This window comes from Sphaerodactylus townsendi, linkage group LG02 (genome assembly GCF_021028975.2).
Source record: "Sphaerodactylus townsendi isolate TG3544 linkage group LG02, MPM_Stown_v2.3, whole genome shotgun sequence".
Lineage (NCBI taxonomy): Eukaryota > Metazoa > Chordata > Lepidosauria > Squamata > Sphaerodactylidae > Sphaerodactylus > Sphaerodactylus townsendi.
This window is the reverse complement of record NC_059426.1, coordinates 31,085,805-31,104,453: the sequence shown is the minus strand read 5'-3', so window position 1 is coordinate 31,104,453 and position 18,649 is coordinate 31,085,805. Positions and strand designations below refer to the sequence as shown.

Genomic DNA, 18,649 nt, shown 5'->3' with positions numbered 1-18,649 from the left:
GGGGTGGGGGGGGGGGGGGGTGGGGGGGGGGGGGGGTGGGGGGGGGGGGGGGTGGGGGGGGGGGGGGGTGGGGGGGGGGGGGGGTGGGGGGGGGGGGGGGTGGGGGGGGGGGGGGGTGGGGGGGGGGGGGGGTGGGGGGGGGGGGGGGTGGGGGGGGGGGGGGGTGGGGGGGGGGGGGGGTGGGGGGGGGGGGGGGTGGGGGGGGGGGGGGGTGGGGGGGGGGGGGGGTGGGGGGGGGGGGGGGTGGGGGGGGGGGGGGGTGGGGGGGGGGGGGGGTGGGGGGGGGGGGGGGTGGGGGGGGGGGGGGGTGGGGGGGGGGGGGGGTGGGGGGGGGGGGGGGTGGGGGGGGGGGGGGGTGGGGGGGGGGGGGGGTGGGGGGGGGGGGGGGTGGGGGGGGGGGGGGGTGGGGGGGGGGGGGGGTGGGGGGGGGGGGGGGTGGGGGGGGGGGGGGGTGGGGGGGGGGGGGGGTGGGGGGGGGGGGGGGTGGGGGGGGGGGGGGGTGGGGGGGGGGGGGGGTGGGGGGGGGGGGGGGTGGGGGGGGGGGGGGGTGGGGGGGGGGGGGGGTGGGGGGGGGGGGGGGTGGGGGGGGGGGGGGGTGGGGGGGGGGGGGGGTGGGGGGGGGGGGGGGTGGGGGGGGGGGGGGGTGGGGGGGGGGGGGGGTGGGGGGGGGGGGGGGTGGGGGGGGGGGGGGGTGGGGGGGGGGGGGGGTGGGGGGGGGGGGGGGTGGGGGGGGGGGGGGGTGGGGGGGGGGGGGGGTGGGGGGGGGGGGGGGTGGGGGGGGGGGGGGGTGGGGGGGGGGGGGGGTGGGGGGGGGGGGGGGTGGGGGGGGGGGGGGGTGGGGGGGGGGGGGGGTGGGGGGGGGGGGGGGTGGGGGGGGGGGGGGGTGGGGGGGGGGGGGGGTGGGGGGGGGGGGGGGTGGGGGGGGGGGGGGGTGGGGGGGGGGGGGGGTGGGGGGGGGGGGGGGTGGGGGGGGGGGGGGGTGGGGGGGGGGGGGGGTGGGGGGGGGGGGGGGTGGGGGGGGGGGGGGGTGGGGGGGGGGGGGGGTGGGGGGGGGGGGGGGTGGGGGGGGGGGGGGGTGGGGGGGGGGGGGGGTGGGGGGGGGGGGGGGTGGGGGGGGGGGGGGGTGGGGGGGGGGGGGGGTGGGGGGGGGGGGGGGTGGGGGGGGGGGGGGGTGGGGGGGGGGGGGGGTGGGGGGGGGGGGGGGTGGGGGGGGGGGGGGGTGGGGGGGGGGGGGGGTGGGGGGGGGGGGGGGTGGGGGGGGGGGGGGGTGGGGGGGGGGGGGGGTGGGGGGGGGGGGGGGTGGGGGGGGGGGGGGGTGGGGGGGGGGGGGGGTGGGGGGGGGGGGGGGTGGGGGGGGGGGGGGGTGGGGGGGGGGGGGGGTGGGGGGGGGGGGGGGTGGGGGGGGGGGGGGGTGGGGGGGGGGGGGGGTGGGGGGGGGGGGGGGTGGGGGGGGGGGGGGGTGGGGGGGGGGGGGGGTGGGGGGGGGGGGGGGTGGGGGGGGGGGGGGGTGGGGGGGGGGGGGGGTGGGGGGGGGGGGGGGTGGGGGGGGGGGGGGGTGGGGGGGGGGGGGGGTGGGGGGGGGGGGGGGTGGGGGGGGGGGGGGGTGGGGGGGGGGGGGGGTGGGGGGGGGGGGGGGTGGGGGGGGGGGGGGGTGGGGGGGGGGGGGGGTGGGGGGGGGGGGGGGTGGGGGGGGGGGGGGGTGGGGGGGGGGGGGGGTGGGGGGGGGGGGGGGTGGGGGGGGGGGGGGGTGGGGGGGGGGGGGGGTGGGGGGGGGGGGGGGTGGGGGGGGGGGGGGGTGGGGGGGGGGGGGGGTGGGGGGGGGGGGGGGTGGGGGGGGGGGGGGGTGGGGGGGGGGGGGGGTGGGGGGGGGGGGGGGTGGGGGGGGGGGGGGGTGGGGGGGGGGGGGGGTGGGGGGGGGGGGGGGTGGGGGGGGGGGGGGGTGGGGGGGGGGGGGGGTGGGGGGGGGGGGGGGTGGGGGGGGGGGGGGGTGGGGGGGGGGGGGGGTGGGGGGGGGGGGGGGTGGGGGGGGGGGGGGGTGGGGGGGGGGGGGGGTGGGGGGGGGGGGGGGTGGGGGGGGGGGGGGGTGGGGGGGGGGGGGGGTGGGGGGGGGGGGGGGTGGGGGGGGGGGGGGGTGGGGGGGGGGGGGGGTGGGGGGGGGGGGGGGTGGGGGGGGGGGGGGGTGGGGGGGGGGGGGGGTGGGGGGGGGGGGGGGTGGGGGGGGGGGGGGGTGGGGGGGGGGGGGGGTGGGGGGGGGGGGGGGTGGGGGGGGGGGGGGGTGGGGGGGGGGGGGGGTGGGGGGGGGGGGGGGTGGGGGGGGGGGGGGGTGGGGGGGGGGGGGGGTGGGGGGGGGGGGGGGTGGGGGGGGGGGGGGGTGGGGGGGGGGGGGGGTGGGGGGGGGGGGGGGTGGGGGGGGGGGGGGGTGGGGGGGGGGGGGGGTGGGGGGGGGGGGGGGTGGGGGGGGGGGGGGGTGGGGGGGGGGGGGGGTGGGGGGGGGGGGGGGTGGGGGGGGGGGGGGGTGGGGGGGGGGGGGGGTGGGGGGGGGGGGGGGTGGGGGGGGGGGGGGGTGGGGGGGGGGGGGGGTGGGGGGGGGGGGGGGTGGGGGGGGGGGGGGGTGGGGGGGGGGGGGGGTGGGGGGGGGGGGGGGTGGGGGGGGGGGGGGGTGGGGGGGGGGGGGGGTGGGGGGGGGGGGGGGTGGGGGGGGGGGGGGGTGGGGGGGGGGGGGGGTGGGGGGGGGGGGGGGTGGGGGGGGGGGGGGGTGGGGGGGGGGGGGGGTGGGGGGGGGGGGGGGTGGGGGGGGGGGGGGGTGGGGGGGGGGGGGGGTGGGGGGGGGGGGGGGTGGGGGGGGGGGGGGGTGGGGGGGGGGGGGGGTGGGGGGGGGGGGGGGTGGGGGGGGGGGGGGGTGGGGGGGGGGGGGGGTGGGGGGGGGGGGGGGTGGGGGGGGGGGGGGGTGGGGGGGGGGGGGGGTGGGGGGGGGGGGGGGTGGGGGGGGGGGGGGGTGGGGGGGGGGGGGGGTGGGGGGGGGGGGGGGTGGGGGGGGGGGGGGGTGGGGGGGGGGGGGGGTGGGGGGGGGGGGGGGTGGGGGGGGGGGGGGGTGGGGGGGGGGGGGGGTGGGGGGGGGGGGGGGTGGGGGGGGGGGGGGGTGGGGGGGGGGGGGGGTGGGGGGGGGGGGGGGTGGGGGGGGGGGGGGGTGGGGGGGGGGGGGGGTGGGGGGGGGGGGGGGTGGGGGGGGGGGGGGGTGGGGGGGGGGGGGGGTGGGGGGGGGGGGGGGTGGGGGGGGGGGGGGGTGGGGGGGGGGGGGGGTGGGGGGGGGGGGGGGTGGGGGGGGGGGGGGGTGGGGGGGGGGGGGGGTGGGGGGGGGGGGGGGTGGGGGGGGGGGGGGGTGGGGGGGGGGGGGGGTGGGGGGGGGGGGGGGTGGGGGGGGGGGGGGGTGGGGGGGGGGGGGGGTGGGGGGGGGGGGGGGTGGGGGGGGGGGGGGGTGGGGGGGGGGGGGGGTGGGGGGGGGGGGGGGTGGGGGGGGGGGGGGGTGGGGGGGGGGGGGGGTGGGGGGGGGGGGGGGTGGGGGGGGGGGGGGGTGGGGGGGGGGGGGGGTGGGGGGGGGGGGGGGTGGGGGGGGGGGGGGGTGGGGGGGGGGGGGGGTGGGGGGGGGGGGGGGTGGGGGGGGGGGGGGGTGGGGGGGGGGGGGGGTGGGGGGGGGGGGGGGTGGGGGGGGGGGGGGGTGGGGGGGGGGGGGGGTGGGGGGGGGGGGGGGTGGGGGGGGGGGGGGGTGGGGGGGGGGGGGGGTGGGGGGGGGGGGGGGTGGGGGGGGGGGGGGGTGGGGGGGGGGGGGGGTGGGGGGGGGGGGGGGTGGGGGGGGGGGGGGGTGGGGGGGGGGGGGGGTGGGGGGGGGGGGGGGTGGGGGGGGGGGGGGGTGGGGGGGGGGGGGGGTGGGGGGGGGGGGGGGTGGGGGGGGGGGGGGGTGGGGGGGGGGGGGGGTGGGGGGGGGGGGGGGTGGGGGGGGGGGGGGGTGGGGGGGGGGGGGGGTGGGGGGGGGGGGGGGTGGGGGGGGGGGGGGGTGGGGGGGGGGGGGGGTGGGGGGGGGGGGGGGTGGGGGGGGGGGGGGGTGGGGGGGGGGGGGGGTGGGGGGGGGGGGGGGTGGGGGGGGGGGGGGGTGGGGGGGGGGGGGGGTGGGGGGGGGGGGGGGTGGGGGGGGGGGGGGGTGGGGGGGGGGGGGGGTGGGGGGGGGGGGGGGTGGGGGGGGGGGGGGGTGGGGGGGGGGGGGGGTGGGGGGGGGGGGGGGTGGGGGGGGGGGGGGGTGGGGGGGGGGGGGGGTGGGGGGGGGGGGGGGTGGGGGGGGGGGGGGGTGGGGGGGGGGGGGGGTGGGGGGGGGGGGGGGTGGGGGGGGGGGGGGGTGGGGGGGGGGGGGGGTGGGGGGGGGGGGGGGTGGGGGGGGGGGGGGGTGGGGGGGGGGGGGGGTGGGGGGGGGGGGGGGTGGGGGGGGGGGGGGGTGGGGGGGGGGGGGGGTGGGGGGGGGGGGGGGTGGGGGGGGGGGGGGGTGGGGGGGGGGGGGGGTGGGGGGGGGGGGGGGTGGGGGGGGGGGGGGGTGGGGGGGGGGGGGGGTGGGGGGGGGGGGGGGTGGGGGGGGGGGGGGGTGGGGGGGGGGGGGGGTGGGGGGGGGGGGGGGTGGGGGGGGGGGGGGGTGGGGGGGGGGGGGGGTGGGGGGGGGGGGGGGTGGGGGGGGGGGGGGGTGGGGGGGGGGGGGGGTGGGGGGGGGGGGGGGTGGGGGGGGGGGGGGGTGGGGGGGGGGGGGGGTGGGGGGGGGGGGGGGTGGGGGGGGGGGGGGGTGGGGGGGGGGGGGGGTGGGGGGGGGGGGGGGTGGGGGGGGGGGGGGGTGGGGGGGGGGGGGGGTGGGGGGGGGGGGGGGTGGGGGGGGGGGGGGGTGGGGGGGGGGGGGGGTGGGGGGGGGGGGGGGTGGGGGGGGGGGGGGGTGGGGGGGGGGGGGGGTGGGGGGGGGGGGGGGTGGGGGGGGGGGGGGGTGGGGGGGGGGGGGGGTGGGGGGGGGGGGGGGTGGGGGGGGGGGGGGGTGGGGGGGGGGGGGGGTGGGGGGGGGGGGGGGTGGGGGGGGGGGGGGGTGGGGGGGGGGGGGGGTGGGGGGGGGGGGGGGTGGGGGGGGGGGGGGGTGGGGGGGGGGGGGGGTGGGGGGGGGGGGGGGTGGGGGGGGGGGGGGGTGGGGGGGGGGGGGGGTGGGGGGGGGGGGGGGTGGGGGGGGGGGGGGGTGGGGGGGGGGGGGGGTGGGGGGGGGGGGGGGTGGGGGGGGGGGGGGGTGGGGGGGGGGGGGGGTGGGGGGGGGGGGGGGTGGGGGGGGGGGGGGGTGGGGGGGGGGGGGGGTGGGGGGGGGGGGGGGTGGGGGGGGGGGGGGGTGGGGGGGGGGGGGGGTGGGGGGGGGGGGGGGTGGGGGGGGGGGGGGGTGGGGGGGGGGGGGGGTGGGGGGGGGGGGGGGTGGGGGGGGGGGGGGGTGGGGGGGGGGGGGGGTGGGGGGGGGGGGGGGTGGGGGGGGGGGGGGGTGGGGGGGGGGGGGGGTGGGGGGGGGGGGGGGTGGGGGGGGGGGGGGGTGGGGGGGGGGGGGGGTGGGGGGGGGGGGGGGTGGGGGGGGGGGGGGGTGGGGGGGGGGGGGGGTGGGGGGGGGGGGGGGTGGGGGGGGGGGGGGGTGGGGGGGGGGGGGGGTGGGGGGGGGGGGGGGTGGGGGGGGGGGGGGGTGGGGGGGGGGGGGGGTGGGGGGGGGGGGGGGTGGGGGGGGGGGGGGGTGGGGGGGGGGGGGGGTGGGGGGGGGGGGGGGTGGGGGGGGGGGGGGGTGGGGGGGGGGGGGGGTGGGGGGGGGGGGGGGTGGGGGGGGGGGGGGGTGGGGGGGGGGGGGGGTGGGGGGGGGGGGGGGTGGGGGGGGGGGGGGGTGGGGGGGGGGGGGGGTGGGGGGGGGGGGGGGTGGGGGGGGGGGGGGGTGGGGGGGGGGGGGGGTGGGGGGGGGGGGGGGTGGGGGGGGGGGGGGGTGGGGGGGGGGGGGGGTGGGGGGGGGGGGGGGTGGGGGGGGGGGGGGGTGGGGGGGGGGGGGGGTGGGGGGGGGGGGGGGTGGGGGGGGGGGGGGGTGGGGGGGGGGGGGGGTGGGGGGGGGGGGGGGTGGGGGGGGGGGGGGGTGGGGGGGGGGGGGGGTGGGGGGGGGGGGGGGTGGGGGGGGGGGGGGGTGGGGGGGGGGGGGGGTGGGGGGGGGGGGGGGTGGGGGGGGGGGGGGGTGGGGGGGGGGGGGGGTGGGGGGGGGGGGGGGTGGGGGGGGGGGGGGGTGGGGGGGGGGGGGGGTGGGGGGGGGGGGGGGTGGGGGGGGGGGGGGGTGGGGGGGGGGGGGGGTGGGGGGGGGGGGGGGTGGGGGGGGGGGGGGGTGGGGGGGGGGGGGGGTGGGGGGGGGGGGGGGTGGGGGGGGGGGGGGGTGGGGGGGGGGGGGGGTGGGGGGGGGGGGGGGTGGGGGGGGGGGGGGGTGGGGGGGGGGGGGGGTGGGGGGGGGGGGGGGTGGGGGGGGGGGGGGGTGGGGGGGGGGGGGGGTGGGGGGGGGGGGGGGTGGGGGGGGGGGGGGGTGGGGGGGGGGGGGGGTGGGGGGGGGGGGGGGTGGGGGGGGGGGGGGGTGGGGGGGGGGGGGGGTGGGGGGGGGGGGGGGTGGGGGGGGGGGGGGGTGGGGGGGGGGGGGGGTGGGGGGGGGGGGGGGTGGGGGGGGGGGGGGGTGGGGGGGGGGGGGGGTGGGGGGGGGGGGGGGTGGGGGGGGGGGGGGGTGGGGGGGGGGGGGGGTGGGGGGGGGGGGGGGTGGGGGGGGGGGGGGGTGGGGGGGGGGGGGGGTGGGGGGGGGGGGGGGTGGGGGGGGGGGGGGGTGGGGGGGGGGGGGGGTGGGGGGGGGGGGGGGTGGGGGGGGGGGGGGGTGGGGGGGGGGGGGGGTGGGGGGGGGGGGGGGTGGGGGGGGGGGGGGGTGGGGGGGGGGGGGGGTGGGGGGGGGGGGGGGTGGGGGGGGGGGGGGGTGGGGGGGGGGGGGGGTGGGGGGGGGGGGGGGTGGGGGGGGGGGGGGGTGGGGGGGGGGGGGGGTGGGGGGGGGGGGGGGTGGGGGGGGGGGGGGGTGGGGGGGGGGGGGGGTGGGGGGGGGGGGGGGTGGGGGGGGGGGGGGGTGGGGGGGGGGGGGGGTGGGGGGGGGGGGGGGTGGGGGGGGGGGGGGGTGGGGGGGGGGGGGGGTGGGGGGGGGGGGGGGTGGGGGGGGGGGGGGGTGGGGGGGGGGGGGGGTGGGGGGGGGGGGGGGTGGGGGGGGGGGGGGGTGGGGGGGGGGGGGGGTGGGGGGGGGGGGGGGTGGGGGGGGGGGGGGGTGGGGGGGGGGGGGGGTGGGGGGGGGGGGGGGTGGGGGGGGGGGGGGGTGGGGGGGGGGGGGGGTGGGGGGGGGGGGGGGTGGGGGGGGGGGGGGGTGGGGGGGGGGGGGGGTGGGGGGGGGGGGGGGTGGGGGGGGGGGGGGGTGGGGGGGGGGGGGGGTGGGGGGGGGGGGGGGTGGGGGGGGGGGGGGGTGGGGGGGGGGGGGGGTGGGGGGGGGGGGGGGTGGGGGGGGGGGGGGGTGGGGGGGGGGGGGGGTGGGGGGGGGGGGGGGTGGGGGGGGGGGGGGGTGGGGGGGGGGGGGGGTGGGGGGGGGGGGGGGTGGGGGGGGGGGGGGGTGGGGGGGGGGGGGGGTGGGGGGGGGGGGGGGTGGGGGGGGGGGGGGGTGGGGGGGGGGGGGGGTGGGGGGGGGGGGGGGTGGGGGGGGGGGGGGGTGGGGGGGGGGGGGGGTGGGGGGGGGGGGGGGTGGGGGGGGGGGGGGGTGGGGGGGGGGGGGGGTGGGGGGGGGGGGGGGTGGGGGGGGGGGGGGGTGGGGGGGGGGGGGGGTGGGGGGGGGGGGGGGTGGGGGGGGGGGGGGGTGGGGGGGGGGGGGGGTGGGGGGGGGGGGGGGTGGGGGGGGGGGGGGGTGGGGGGGGGGGGGGGTGGGGGGGGGGGGGGGTGGGGGGGGGGGGGGGTGGGGGGGGGGGGGGGTGGGGGGGGGGGGGGGTGGGGGGGGGGGGGGGTGGGGGGGGGGGGGGGTGGGGGGGGGGGGGGGTGGGGGGGGGGGGGGGTGGGGGGGGGGGGGGGTGGGGGGGGGGGGGGGTGGGGGGGGGGGGGGGTGGGGGGGGGGGGGGGTGGGGGGGGGGGGGGGTGGGGGGGGGGGGGGGTGGGGGGGGGGGGGGGTGGGGGGGGGGGGGGGTGGGGGGGGGGGGGGGTGGGGGGGGGGGGGGGTGGGGGGGGGGGGGGGTGGGGGGGGGGGGGGGTGGGGGGGGGGGGGGGTGGGGGGGGGGGGGGGTGGGGGGGGGGGGGGGTGGGGGGGGGGGGGGGTGGGGGGGGGGGGGGGTGGGGGGGGGGGGGGGTGGGGGGGGGGGGGGGTGGGGGGGGGGGGGGGTGGGGGGGGGGGGGGGTGGGGGGGGGGGGGGGTGGGGGGGGGGGGGGGTGGGGGGGGGGGGGGGTGGGGGGGGGGGGGGGTGGGGGGGGGGGGGGGTGGGGGGGGGGGGGGGTGGGGGGGGGGGGGGGTGGGGGGGGGGGGGGGTGGGGGGGGGGGGGGGTGGGGGGGGGGGGGGGTGGGGGGGGGGGGGGGTGGGGGGGGGGGGGGGTGGGGGGGGGGGGGGGTGGGGGGGGGGGGGGGTGGGGGGGGGGGGGGGTGGGGGGGGGGGGGGGTGGGGGGGGGGGGGGGTGGGGGGGGGGGGGGGTGGGGGGGGGGGGGGGTGGGGGGGGGGGGGGGTGGGGGGGGGGGGGGGTGGGGGGGGGGGGGGGTGGGGGGGGGGGGGGGTGGGGGGGGGGGGGGGTGGGGGGGGGGGGGGGTGGGGGGGGGGGGGGGTGGGGGGGGGGGGGGGTGGGGGGGGGGGGGGGTGGGGGGGGGGGGGGGTGGGGGGGGGGGGGGGTGGGGGGGGGGGGGGGTGGGGGGGGGGGGGGGTGGGGGGGGGGGGGGGTGGGGGGGGGGGGGGGTGGGGGGGGGGGGGGGTGGGGGGGGGGGGGGGTGGGGGGGGGGGGGGGTGGGGGGGGGGGGGGGTGGGGGGGGGGGGGGGTGGGGGGGGGGGGGGGTGGGGGGGGGGGGGGGTGGGGGGGGGGGGGGGTGGGGGGGGGGGGGGGTGGGGGGGGGGGGGGGTGGGGGGGGGGGGGGGTGGGGGGGGGGGGGGGTGGGGGGGGGGGGGGGTGGGGGGGGGGGGGGGTGGGGGGGGGGGGGGGTGGGGGGGGGGGGGGGTGGGGGGGGGGGGGGGTGGGGGGGGGGGGGGGTGGGGGGGGGGGGGGGTGGGGGGGGGGGGGGGTGGGGGGGGGGGGGGGTGGGGGGGGGGGGGGGTGGGGGGGGGGGGGGGTGGGGGGGGGGGGGGGTGGGGGGGGGGGGGGGTGGGGGGGGGGGGGGGTGGGGGGGGGGGGGGGTGGGGGGGGGGGGGGGTGGGGGGGGGGGGGGGTGGGGGGGGGGGGGGGTGGGGGGGGGGGGGGGTGGGGGGGGGGGGGGGTGGGGGGGGGGGGGGGTGGGGGGGGGGGGGGGTGGGGGGGGGGGGGGGTGGGGGGGGGGGGGGGTGGGGGGGGGGGGGGGTGGGGGGGGGGGGGGGTGGGGGGGGGGGGGGGTGGGGGGGGGGGGGGGTGGGGGGGGGGGGGGGTGGGGGGGGGGGGGGGTGGGGGGGGGGGGGGGTGGGGGGGGGGGGGGGTGGGGGGGGGGGGGGGTGGGGGGGGGGGGGGGTGGGGGGGGGGGGGGGTGGGGGGGGGGGGGGGTGGGGGGGGGGGGGGGTGGGGGGGGGGGGGGGTGGGGGGGGGGGGGGGTGGGGGGGGGGGGGGGTGGGGGGGGGGGGGGGTGGGGGGGGGGGGGGGTGGGGGGGGGGGGGGGTGGGGGGGGGGGGGGGTGGGGGGGGGGGGGGGTGGGGGGGGGGGGGGGTGGGGGGGGGGGGGGGTGGGGGGGGGGGGGGGTGGGGGGGGGGGGGGGTGGGGGGGGGGGGGGGTGGGGGGGGGGGGGGGTGGGGGGGGGGGGGGGTGGGGGGGGGGGGGGGTGGGGGGGGGGGGGGGTGGGGGGGGGGGGGGGTGGGGGGGGGGGGGGGTGGGGGGGGGGGGGGGTGGGGGGGGGGGGGGGTGGGGGGGGGGGGGGGTGGGGGGGGGGGGGGGTGGGGGGGGGGGGGGGTGGGGGGGGGGGGGGGTGGGGGGGGGGGGGGGTGGGGGGGGGGGGGGGTGGGGGGGGGGGGGGGTGGGGGGGGGGGGGGGTGGGGGGGGGGGGGGGTGGGGGGGGGGGGGGGTGGGGGGGGGGGGGGGTGGGGGGGGGGGGGGGTGGGGGGGGGGGGGGGTGGGGGGGGGGGGGGGTGGGGGGGGGGGGGGGTGGGGGGGGGGGGGGGTGGGGGGGGGGGGGGGTGGGGGGGGGGGGGGGTGGGGGGGGGGGGGGGTGGGGGGGGGGGGGGGTGGGGGGGGGGGGGGGTGGGGGGGGGGGGGGGTGGGGGGGGGGGGGGGTGGGGGGGGGGGGGGGTGGGGGGGGGGGGGGGTGGGGGGGGGGGGGGGTGGGGGGGGGGGGGGGTGGGGGGGGGGGGGGGTGGGGGGGGGGGGGGGTGGGGGGGGGGGGGGGTGGGGGGGGGGGGGGGTGGGGGGGGGGGGGGGTGGGGGGGGGGGGGGGTGGGGGGGGGGGGGGGTGGGGGGGGGGGGGGGTGGGGGGGGGGGGGGGTGGGGGGGGGGGGGGGTGGGGGGGGGGGGGGGTGGGGGGGGGGGGGGGTGGGGGGGGGGGGGGGTGGGGGGGGGGGGGGGTGGGGGGGGGGGGGGGTGGGGGGGGGGGGGGGTGGGGGGGGGGGGGGGTGGGGGGGGGGGGGGGTGGGGGGGGGGGGGGGTGGGGGGGGGGGGGGGTGGGGGGGGGGGGGGGTGGGGGGGGGGGGGGGTGGGGGGGGGGGGGGGTGGGGGGGGGGGGGGGTGGGGGGGGGGGGGGGTGGGGGGGGGGGGGGGTGGGGGGGGGGGGGGGTGGGGGGGGGGGGGGGTGGGGGGGGGGGGGGGTGGGGGGGGGGGGGGGTGGGGGGGGGGGGGGGTGGGGGGGGGGGGGGGTGGGGGGGGGGGGGGGTGGGGGGGGGGGGGGGTGGGGGGGGGGGGGGGTGGGGGGGGGGGGGGGTGGGGGGGGGGGGGGGTGGGGGGGGGGGGGGGTGGGGGGGGGGGGGGGTGGGGGGGGGGGGGGGTGGGGGGGGGGGGGGGTGGGGGGGGGGGGGGGTGGGGGGGGGGGGGGGTGGGGGGGGGGGGGGGTGGGGGGGGGGGGGGGTGGGGGGGGGGGGGGGTGGGGGGGGGGGGGGGTGGGGGGGGGGGGGGGTGGGGGGGGGGGGGGGTGGGGGGGGGGGGGGGTGGGGGGGGGGGGGGGTGGGGGGGGGGGGGGGTGGGGGGGGGGGGGGGTGGGGGGGGGGGGGGGTGGGGGGGGGGGGGGGTGGGGGGGGGGGGGGGTGGGGGGGGGGGGGGGTGGGGGGGGGGGGGGGTGGGGGGGGGGGGGGGTGGGGGGGGGGGGGGGTGGGGGGGGGGGGGGGTGGGGGGGGGGGGGGGTGGGGGGGGGGGGGGGTGGGGGGGGGGGGGGGTGGGGGGGGGGGGGGGTGGGGGGGGGGGGGGGTGGGGGGGGGGGGGGGTGGGGGGGGGGGGGGGTGGGGGGGGGGGGGGGTGGGGGGGGGGGGGGGTGGGGGGGGGGGGGGGTGGGGGGGGGGGGGGGTGGGGGGGGGGGGGGGTGGGGGGGGGGGGGGGTGGGGGGGGGGGGGGGTGGGGGGGGGGGGGGGTGGGGGGGGGGGGGGGTGGGGGGGGGGGGGGGTGGGGGGGGGGGGGGGTGGGGGGGGGGGGGGGTGGGGGGGGGGGGGGGTGGGGGGGGGGGGGGGTGGGGGGGGGGGGGGGTGGGGGGGGGGGGGGGTGGGGGGGGGGGGGGGTGGGGGGGGGGGGGGGTGGGGGGGGGGGGGGGTGGGGGGGGGGGGGGGTGGGGGGGGGGGGGGGTGGGGGGGGGGGGGGGTGGGGGGGGGGGGGGGTGGGGGGGGGGGGGGGTGGGGGGGGGGGGGGGTGGGGGGGGGGGGGGGTGGGGGGGGGGGGGGGTGGGGGGGGGGGGGGGTGGGGGGGGGGGGGGGTGGGGGGGGGGGGGGGTGGGGGGGGGGGGGGGTGGGGGGGGGGGGGGGTGGGGGGGGGGGGGGGTGGGGGGGGGGGGGGGTGGGGGGGGGGGGGGGTGGGGGGGGGGGGGGGTGGGGGGGGGGGGGGGTGGGGGGGGGGGGGGGTGGGGGGGGGGGGGGGTGGGGGGGGGGGGGGGTGGGGGGGGGGGGGGGTGGGGGGGGGGGGGGGTGGGGGGGGGGGGGGGTGGGGGGGGGGGGGGGTGGGGGGGGGGGGGGGTGGGGGGGGGGGGGGGTGGGGGGGGGGGGGGGTGGGGGGGGGGGGGGGTGGGGGGGGGGGGGGGTGGGGGGGGGGGGGGGTGGGGGGGGGGGGGGGTGGGGGGGGGGGGGGGTGGGGGGGGGGGGGGGTGGGGGGGGGGGGGGGTGGGGGGGGGGGGGGGTGGGGGGGGGGGGGGGTGGGGGGGGGGGGGGGTGGGGGGGGGGGGGGGTGGGGGGGGGGGGGGGTGGGGGGGGGGGGGGGTGGGGGGGGGGGGGGGTGGGGGGGGGGGGGGGTGGGGGGGGGGGGGGGTGGGGGGGGGGGGGGGTGGGGGGGGGGGGGGGTGGGGGGGGGGGGGGGTGGGGGGGGGGGGGGGTGGGGGGGGGGGGGGGTGGGGGGGGGGGGGGGTGGGGGGGGGGGGGGGTGGGGGGGGGGGGGGGTGGGGGGGGGGGGGGGTGGGGGGGGGGGGGGGTGGGGGGGGGGGGGGGTGGGGGGGGGGGGGGGTGGGGGGGGGGGGGGGTGGGGGGGGGGGGGGGTGGGGGGGGGGGGGGGTGGGGGGGGGGGGGGGTGGGGGGGGGGGGGGGTGGGGGGGGGGGGGGGTGGGGGGGGGGGGGGGTGGGGGGGGGGGGGGGTGGGGGGGGGGGGGGGTGGGGGGGGGGGGGGGTGGGGGGGGGGGGGGGTGGGGGGGGGGGGGGGTGGGGGGGGGGGGGGGTGGGGGGGGGGGGGGGTGGGGGGGGGGGGGGGTGGGGGGGGGGGGGGGTGGGGGGGGGGGGGGGTGGGGGGGGGGGGGGGTGGGGGGGGGGGGGGGTGGGGGGGGGGGGGGGTGGGGGGGGGGGGGGGTGGGGGGGGGGGGGGGTGGGGGGGGGGGGGGGTGGGGGGGGGGGGGGGTGGGGGGGGGGGGGGGTGGGGGGGGGGGGGGGTGGGGGGGGGGGGGGGTGGGGGGGGGGGGGGGTGGGGGGGGGGGGGGGTGGGGGGGGGGGGGGGTGGGGGGGGGGGGGGGTGGGGGGGGGGGGGGGTGGGGGGGGGGGGGGGTGGGGGGGGGGGGGGGTGGGGGGGGGGGGGGGTGGGGGGGGGGGGGGGTGGGGGGGGGGGGGGGTGGGGGGGGGGGGGGGTGGGGGGGGGGGGGGGTGGGGGGGGGGGGGGGTGGGGGGGGGGGGGGGTGGGGGGGGGGGGGGGTGGGGGGGGGGGGGGGTGGGGGGGGGGGGGGGTGGGGGGGGGGGGGGGTGGGGGGGGGGGGGGGTGGGGGGGGGGGGGGGTGGGGGGGGGGGGGGGTGGGGGGGGGGGGGGGTGGGGGGGGGGGGGGGTGGGGGGGGGGGGGGGTGGGGGGGGGGGGGGGTGGGGGGGGGGGGGGGTGGGGGGGGGGGGGGGTGGGGGGGGGGGGGGGTGGGGGGGGGGGGGGGTGGGGGGGGGGGGGGGTGGGGGGGGGGGGGGGTGGGGGGGGGGGGGGGTGGGGGGGGGGGGGGGTGGGGGGGGGGGGGGGTGGGGGGGGGGGGGGGTGGGGGGGGGGGGGGGTGGGGGGGGGGGGGGGTGGGGGGGGGGGGGGGTGGGGGGGGGGGGGGGTGGGGGGGGGGGGGGGTGGGGGGGGGGGGGGGTGGGGGGGGGGGGGGGTGGGGGGGGGGGGGGGTGGGGGGGGGGGGGGGTGGGGGGGGGGGGGGGTGGGGGGGGGGGGGGGTGGGGGGGGGGGGGGGTGGGGGGGGGGGGGGGTGGGGGGGGGGGGGGGTGGGGGGGGGGGGGGGTGGGGGGGGGGGGGGGTGGGGCCAGATGTTATGGACTACAATTCCCATCAGCCCCTGCCAGCATGGCCAATTGGCCATACTGGAAGAGGCTGATGGGAATTGTAGTCCATAACATCTGGAGTGCCAAAGGTTCGCCACCACGGCACTAGGATGCTGTGAGTTTTCCGGGTTGTGTGGCCATGTGATCCTCTGAAGATGCCAGTCAGGAGAAAATTCGACTGGAACACGGCCAGACAACCTGAAAAACCCACAACATCCAAGTGGACAGATAGTCAACCAAGTGTTACAAGACTATCAAATGTAAAAGTATATGTACTATATAAAATGTTTAAAATCCAGTTGTTCATGGCTTACATGACAATCTTCATACAACGTGCTGTGGGCCCTACCAGAAGCCCTAGACCCTGGCAATCGCTCCAGCTCAGGTTATATTGATGCCAACTCGGTCTTACATTGTAAAAAAATCTACATGTTACTGTGGATATTCTGAATGAGTAAATCCTTATCTGAGCTAACATTTCACTCATTCCAAAAGAGAAAATATTTCACTGAAGCTTTTTCTTCACCAACGAAACCTCAAATTTCAAATTTTTCTCATCAGAACAACTGGGGGAAAAAAGTCTTTGGGAAAAAGCCTACTTCCACCCCACCCCCACAAATCCCCACCCTGGACATTACATACTCAGATGTGGCGTCACATCTGAAGTATACATTACCATCTAAGGCCACCCTAAGCAGAATTACTGCCTTCTAAACCCAGCAAAATTAATGGGACTGGCAGGGTATAACGCATTTAGGATAATGCTATTAAATTCCCTTACAGCACTACTGATAACTAATGAATATTTTAAAAAAAGGCAAAGGAGAAATTATTAATTTCATTTTAACATGTTACAATCCTTTCCCGATTAAGCATTTTTAAATCCCATTCACTTCAATGGTGCTGTTATAATCATGCTTCGGTCTTTCACACTGAAGTCAATGTTGCTTAGAAGTGCTTAACTTGGGGCAGACTTTGATCACTGCCATAATCGACTAATGTAAAGTTATACCATCCCCTTTAAGCAAACCAATGGAAGCCAGTTCGACAGGAAAACTGGTTTGGATCCTAGAGCACCATTCAACTGCTATTGCAGCAGTTTCCCCGACAGATTGGTTTTTCCATTTGTGGTGGATGAGAAAGTAACTTTTACTGATACCACCCGTCATCCACTCCCACTTTAAAATCCCAATTTGCCCCTTTCACTAAACCTTCGGGTCCACTGGTCTGAAGGAGTGTGATTTCAGGAGGTGAAAAATGCTGTGTAAGTGGTGTGGGGTGGGCGGGGGGAGGAGGCAGAGCAGTAGCCTTCCCTGGTGTGGTTCTGCTTGTATTGCTCAGGATTTCAGGGTAGCAACACTTGGCTGGAACCAAAAGATGAAAGGAAAAGGCAGTGACGACAGAACTCTGGGAGACACTGAAGGTTTTAAGCCTGCCTGCAATATACTCAAGGGCATTCTATTCATCATAAGCATATAATTGGCCTTCCTTTTAACCAGCTGCAGTCTGACAAGATAATGGGAGCTTTCAAGGTATCGCTGGAGGAAAATCCAGCTTCTAGAGCTACTGATTTACATGAGGTATTGGCTCGGCAGTGGCGGTGATGCTCAAGGACGTATCCTTCTGCGCAGTGACACTGATGGTGACCAACACGATCTTCACATCTTTGGTCACAGACACCCCACATCTTGCAATCGTCGAAATCTGGAAAAGAGTGAAAAGGGTTACACACACTTATCCTAAGGGAATGAATCGTTTTCCATCGTGCAGAGTCTTCACCAATGCTGGTTTTCCTTTTCAAAAACTAAACAAAGACTTCCCTTGGTTTTTCTGTAAGATATCATTCATAAAATCTCACCCACCACCATTGCTTTGTTATGAAATCCAATCCAATGAGCCACAGGATAATTCTTTGCTAGGCCAGCCTATGGCCATTGTTTACTCTCAGTTCACATTCAGATGCATACATAAAACATACCAATATCATGTTTTCTTAGACAATGAGTCAGCTGTGATTTGATAGCAACCCCCCCCCCCCCGCCTCCCTTTCTTTCAGAAACTTGGGAGACCCTCCACCAGATTGTGCCATGTTCTATTTATTCACATATTCTCCTCACAAATACAGAGAAGCACTTGCCTATACCCTTTTCAGCATAAAGATGACAAGGAGACTTGTGACTTCATCCGCCATTTCCTGGACTATCTTTGTTCTAGAATTCTCTGCTTGGGTCCCAGGGCCTTGGGGACAGAACTCGGTGGGCACCAGGACCCAAGCAGAGGATTCTAGAACAAAGATGATCCAGGAAATGGTGGATGAAGTCACAAATCTCCTGTGATCTTTATATTTACTGGACAGAAACATACACCAAACCTGGGAGAAGGAGTAAACTCAGGGAATAGAATGCTAAGTTTAAAAGCCAAATTAGATGTTACTGTGGTATGTGTCCAACCCGTAGCCGCTGGTGCCATTTTAAGGAAGAAGTTGGCTGTTTAAAAATGCTGCAAAGATCCAAAGTGCCAAAAACGCATGGCGGGCACACAAGATTTCCTGGTCCGACTGTGCTGTGGACTCAGGCTCTTGCAGCAATTTTAAATGGCCAAATGCTTCTCTAAAATGGCATCATTCTTCTCTAAGTGGCATCTAAAATGACAGATCAGATCAACGGCTGTGATAACCTCTACTTTGCCTCTAAGAGTGACAGGCTCACGTAGCAGCAGCAGCAGCACCACCACCCACTTCTTCAACATAGTTCCAAAAAGGTTCAGTTTACCTTAAACTGCCCATGGACTGATATCACCTTTGCAAAACACAGCCCTTGTGTTGCACCAGTTTTACACACCGCAGTAATTGCATGAGCTAGATCAGTGGTGGCGAACCTATGGGACGGGTGCCAGAGGTGGCACTCACAGCCCTTTCTGTGGGGACTCGCAAACATGTGGTAGGGGGATGGGAAATCACTCCCCCCCACACACACACACACACACATCTAGGCTGGCCTGGACATTATCTTTTTCCTGGGAGTAAGCTTGGTTGCTGGCAATGGGGCTTGCTTCTGCGTAAACCCTCCTAGGATCGTGATTCACCCATTTGAAGCGTTGCACGGTTGCTTCACTAAGTTTACTCCTGAGTAATGTGTGTCTCGGAGCCAACTGTTTTTTCTAAATTAAAACCTCAGTATTCAGGTTAAATTGCCGTGTTGGCACTTTGCGATAAATAAGTGGGTTTTTGGTTGCAATTTGGGCACTCGATCTCGGAAAGGTTCGCCATCATTGAGCTAGATGCTAACGTTAGGCTTTGAAGTAGTTTCCAATTCAGGTTCAGAAATCCAGATTCTTCCACAGCTAAGAAAAAGAGGGTTGCCCTGAGCACCACTTAACCTCTCCCAGCCGTACCCATTTGAAAAAGAAATGGATGTATCTGAATTTACTGTGCTGTGCAATGGCAGCTAAGTTTGTGAGGCGCAGGGCCAACAAGACACAGCTGACCTACAGTAACTCTGTGTGGTTTTGGAGACAAGAGAGGCTCAGAGGTGTTTGCCATTGCCTGCCTTCGTGTGGGCTGACAAGAGTTCTGAGAGTTCTGAGTTCTGCAACTGGCCCAAGATCAATCAGCAGGAGCAGCAGTGGCGTAGGAGGTTAAGAGCTCGTGTATCTACTCTGGAGGAACCGGGTTTGATTCCCAGCTCTGCCACCTGAGCTGTGGAGGCTTATCTGGGGAATTCAGATTAGCCTGTGCACTCCCACACACGCCAGCTGGGTGACCTTGGGCTAGTCACAGCTTCTTGGAGCTCTCTCAGCCCCACCTACCTCACAGGGTGTTTGTTGTGAGGGGGAAGGGCAAGGAGATTGTGAGCCCCTTTGAGTCTCCTGCAGGAGAGAAAGGGGGGATATAAATCCAAACTCTTCTTCTTCTTCTTCTTCTTCTTCTTCTTCTTCATGTGGGAGAGACGGGAATTGAACCTGTGTCCGCTGCTGTTAACCACTATGCCACACCGGCTCAAGGTAGAAAGAATTTAATAAGGAGTTCAGTTGGTTCTTTAAAAATAAACAGATCCAAAACACACACAAAATGAAGATGAATCCATTTCCGCAGTCATTTTTCATTCTCCTCTTGCTTGCTTAGAATCGAAGAGTTGGAAGAGGCTACAAGGGCCATCAAGTCCAATCCCCTGCCATGCAGGAATACACAAATCAAAGCACCCTTGGCAGATGGCCATCCAGCCTCTGTTTAAAAACCTCTGAAGAAGGAGACTCCCCAGCACTGAGGAAGAAGAAGAGTTTGGATTTATATCCCCCCTTTCTCTCCTGCAGGAGACTCAAAGGGGCTCACAATCTCCTTGCCCTTCCCCACCCTGTGAGGTGGGTGGGGCTGAGAGAGCTCCAAGAAGCTGCACTAGCCCAAGGTCACCCAGCTGGTGTGTGTGGGAGTGTACAGGCTAATCTGAATTCCCCAGATAAGCCTCCACAGCTCAGGTGGCAGAGCTGAGAATCACACCCGGTTCCTCCAGATTAGACACATGAGCTC

General features: G+C 82.0%; 1 protein-coding gene across 1 annotated transcript in view; it reads right to left on the bottom strand.

Annotated features, from left to right (window-relative positions):
* Positions 1 to 18,649, bottom strand: part of LRP2 (LDL receptor related protein 2) — a 224,269-nt gene that overhangs the window by 133,490 nt on the left and 72,130 nt on the right. Inside the window, exon 10 of the mRNA XM_048484475.1 lies at positions 15,700 to 15,828. Coding sequence (XP_048340432.1) covers positions 15,700 to 15,828 — 129 coding nt within the window. The remainder of the gene's footprint in view (positions 1 to 15,699; positions 15,829 to 18,649) is intronic.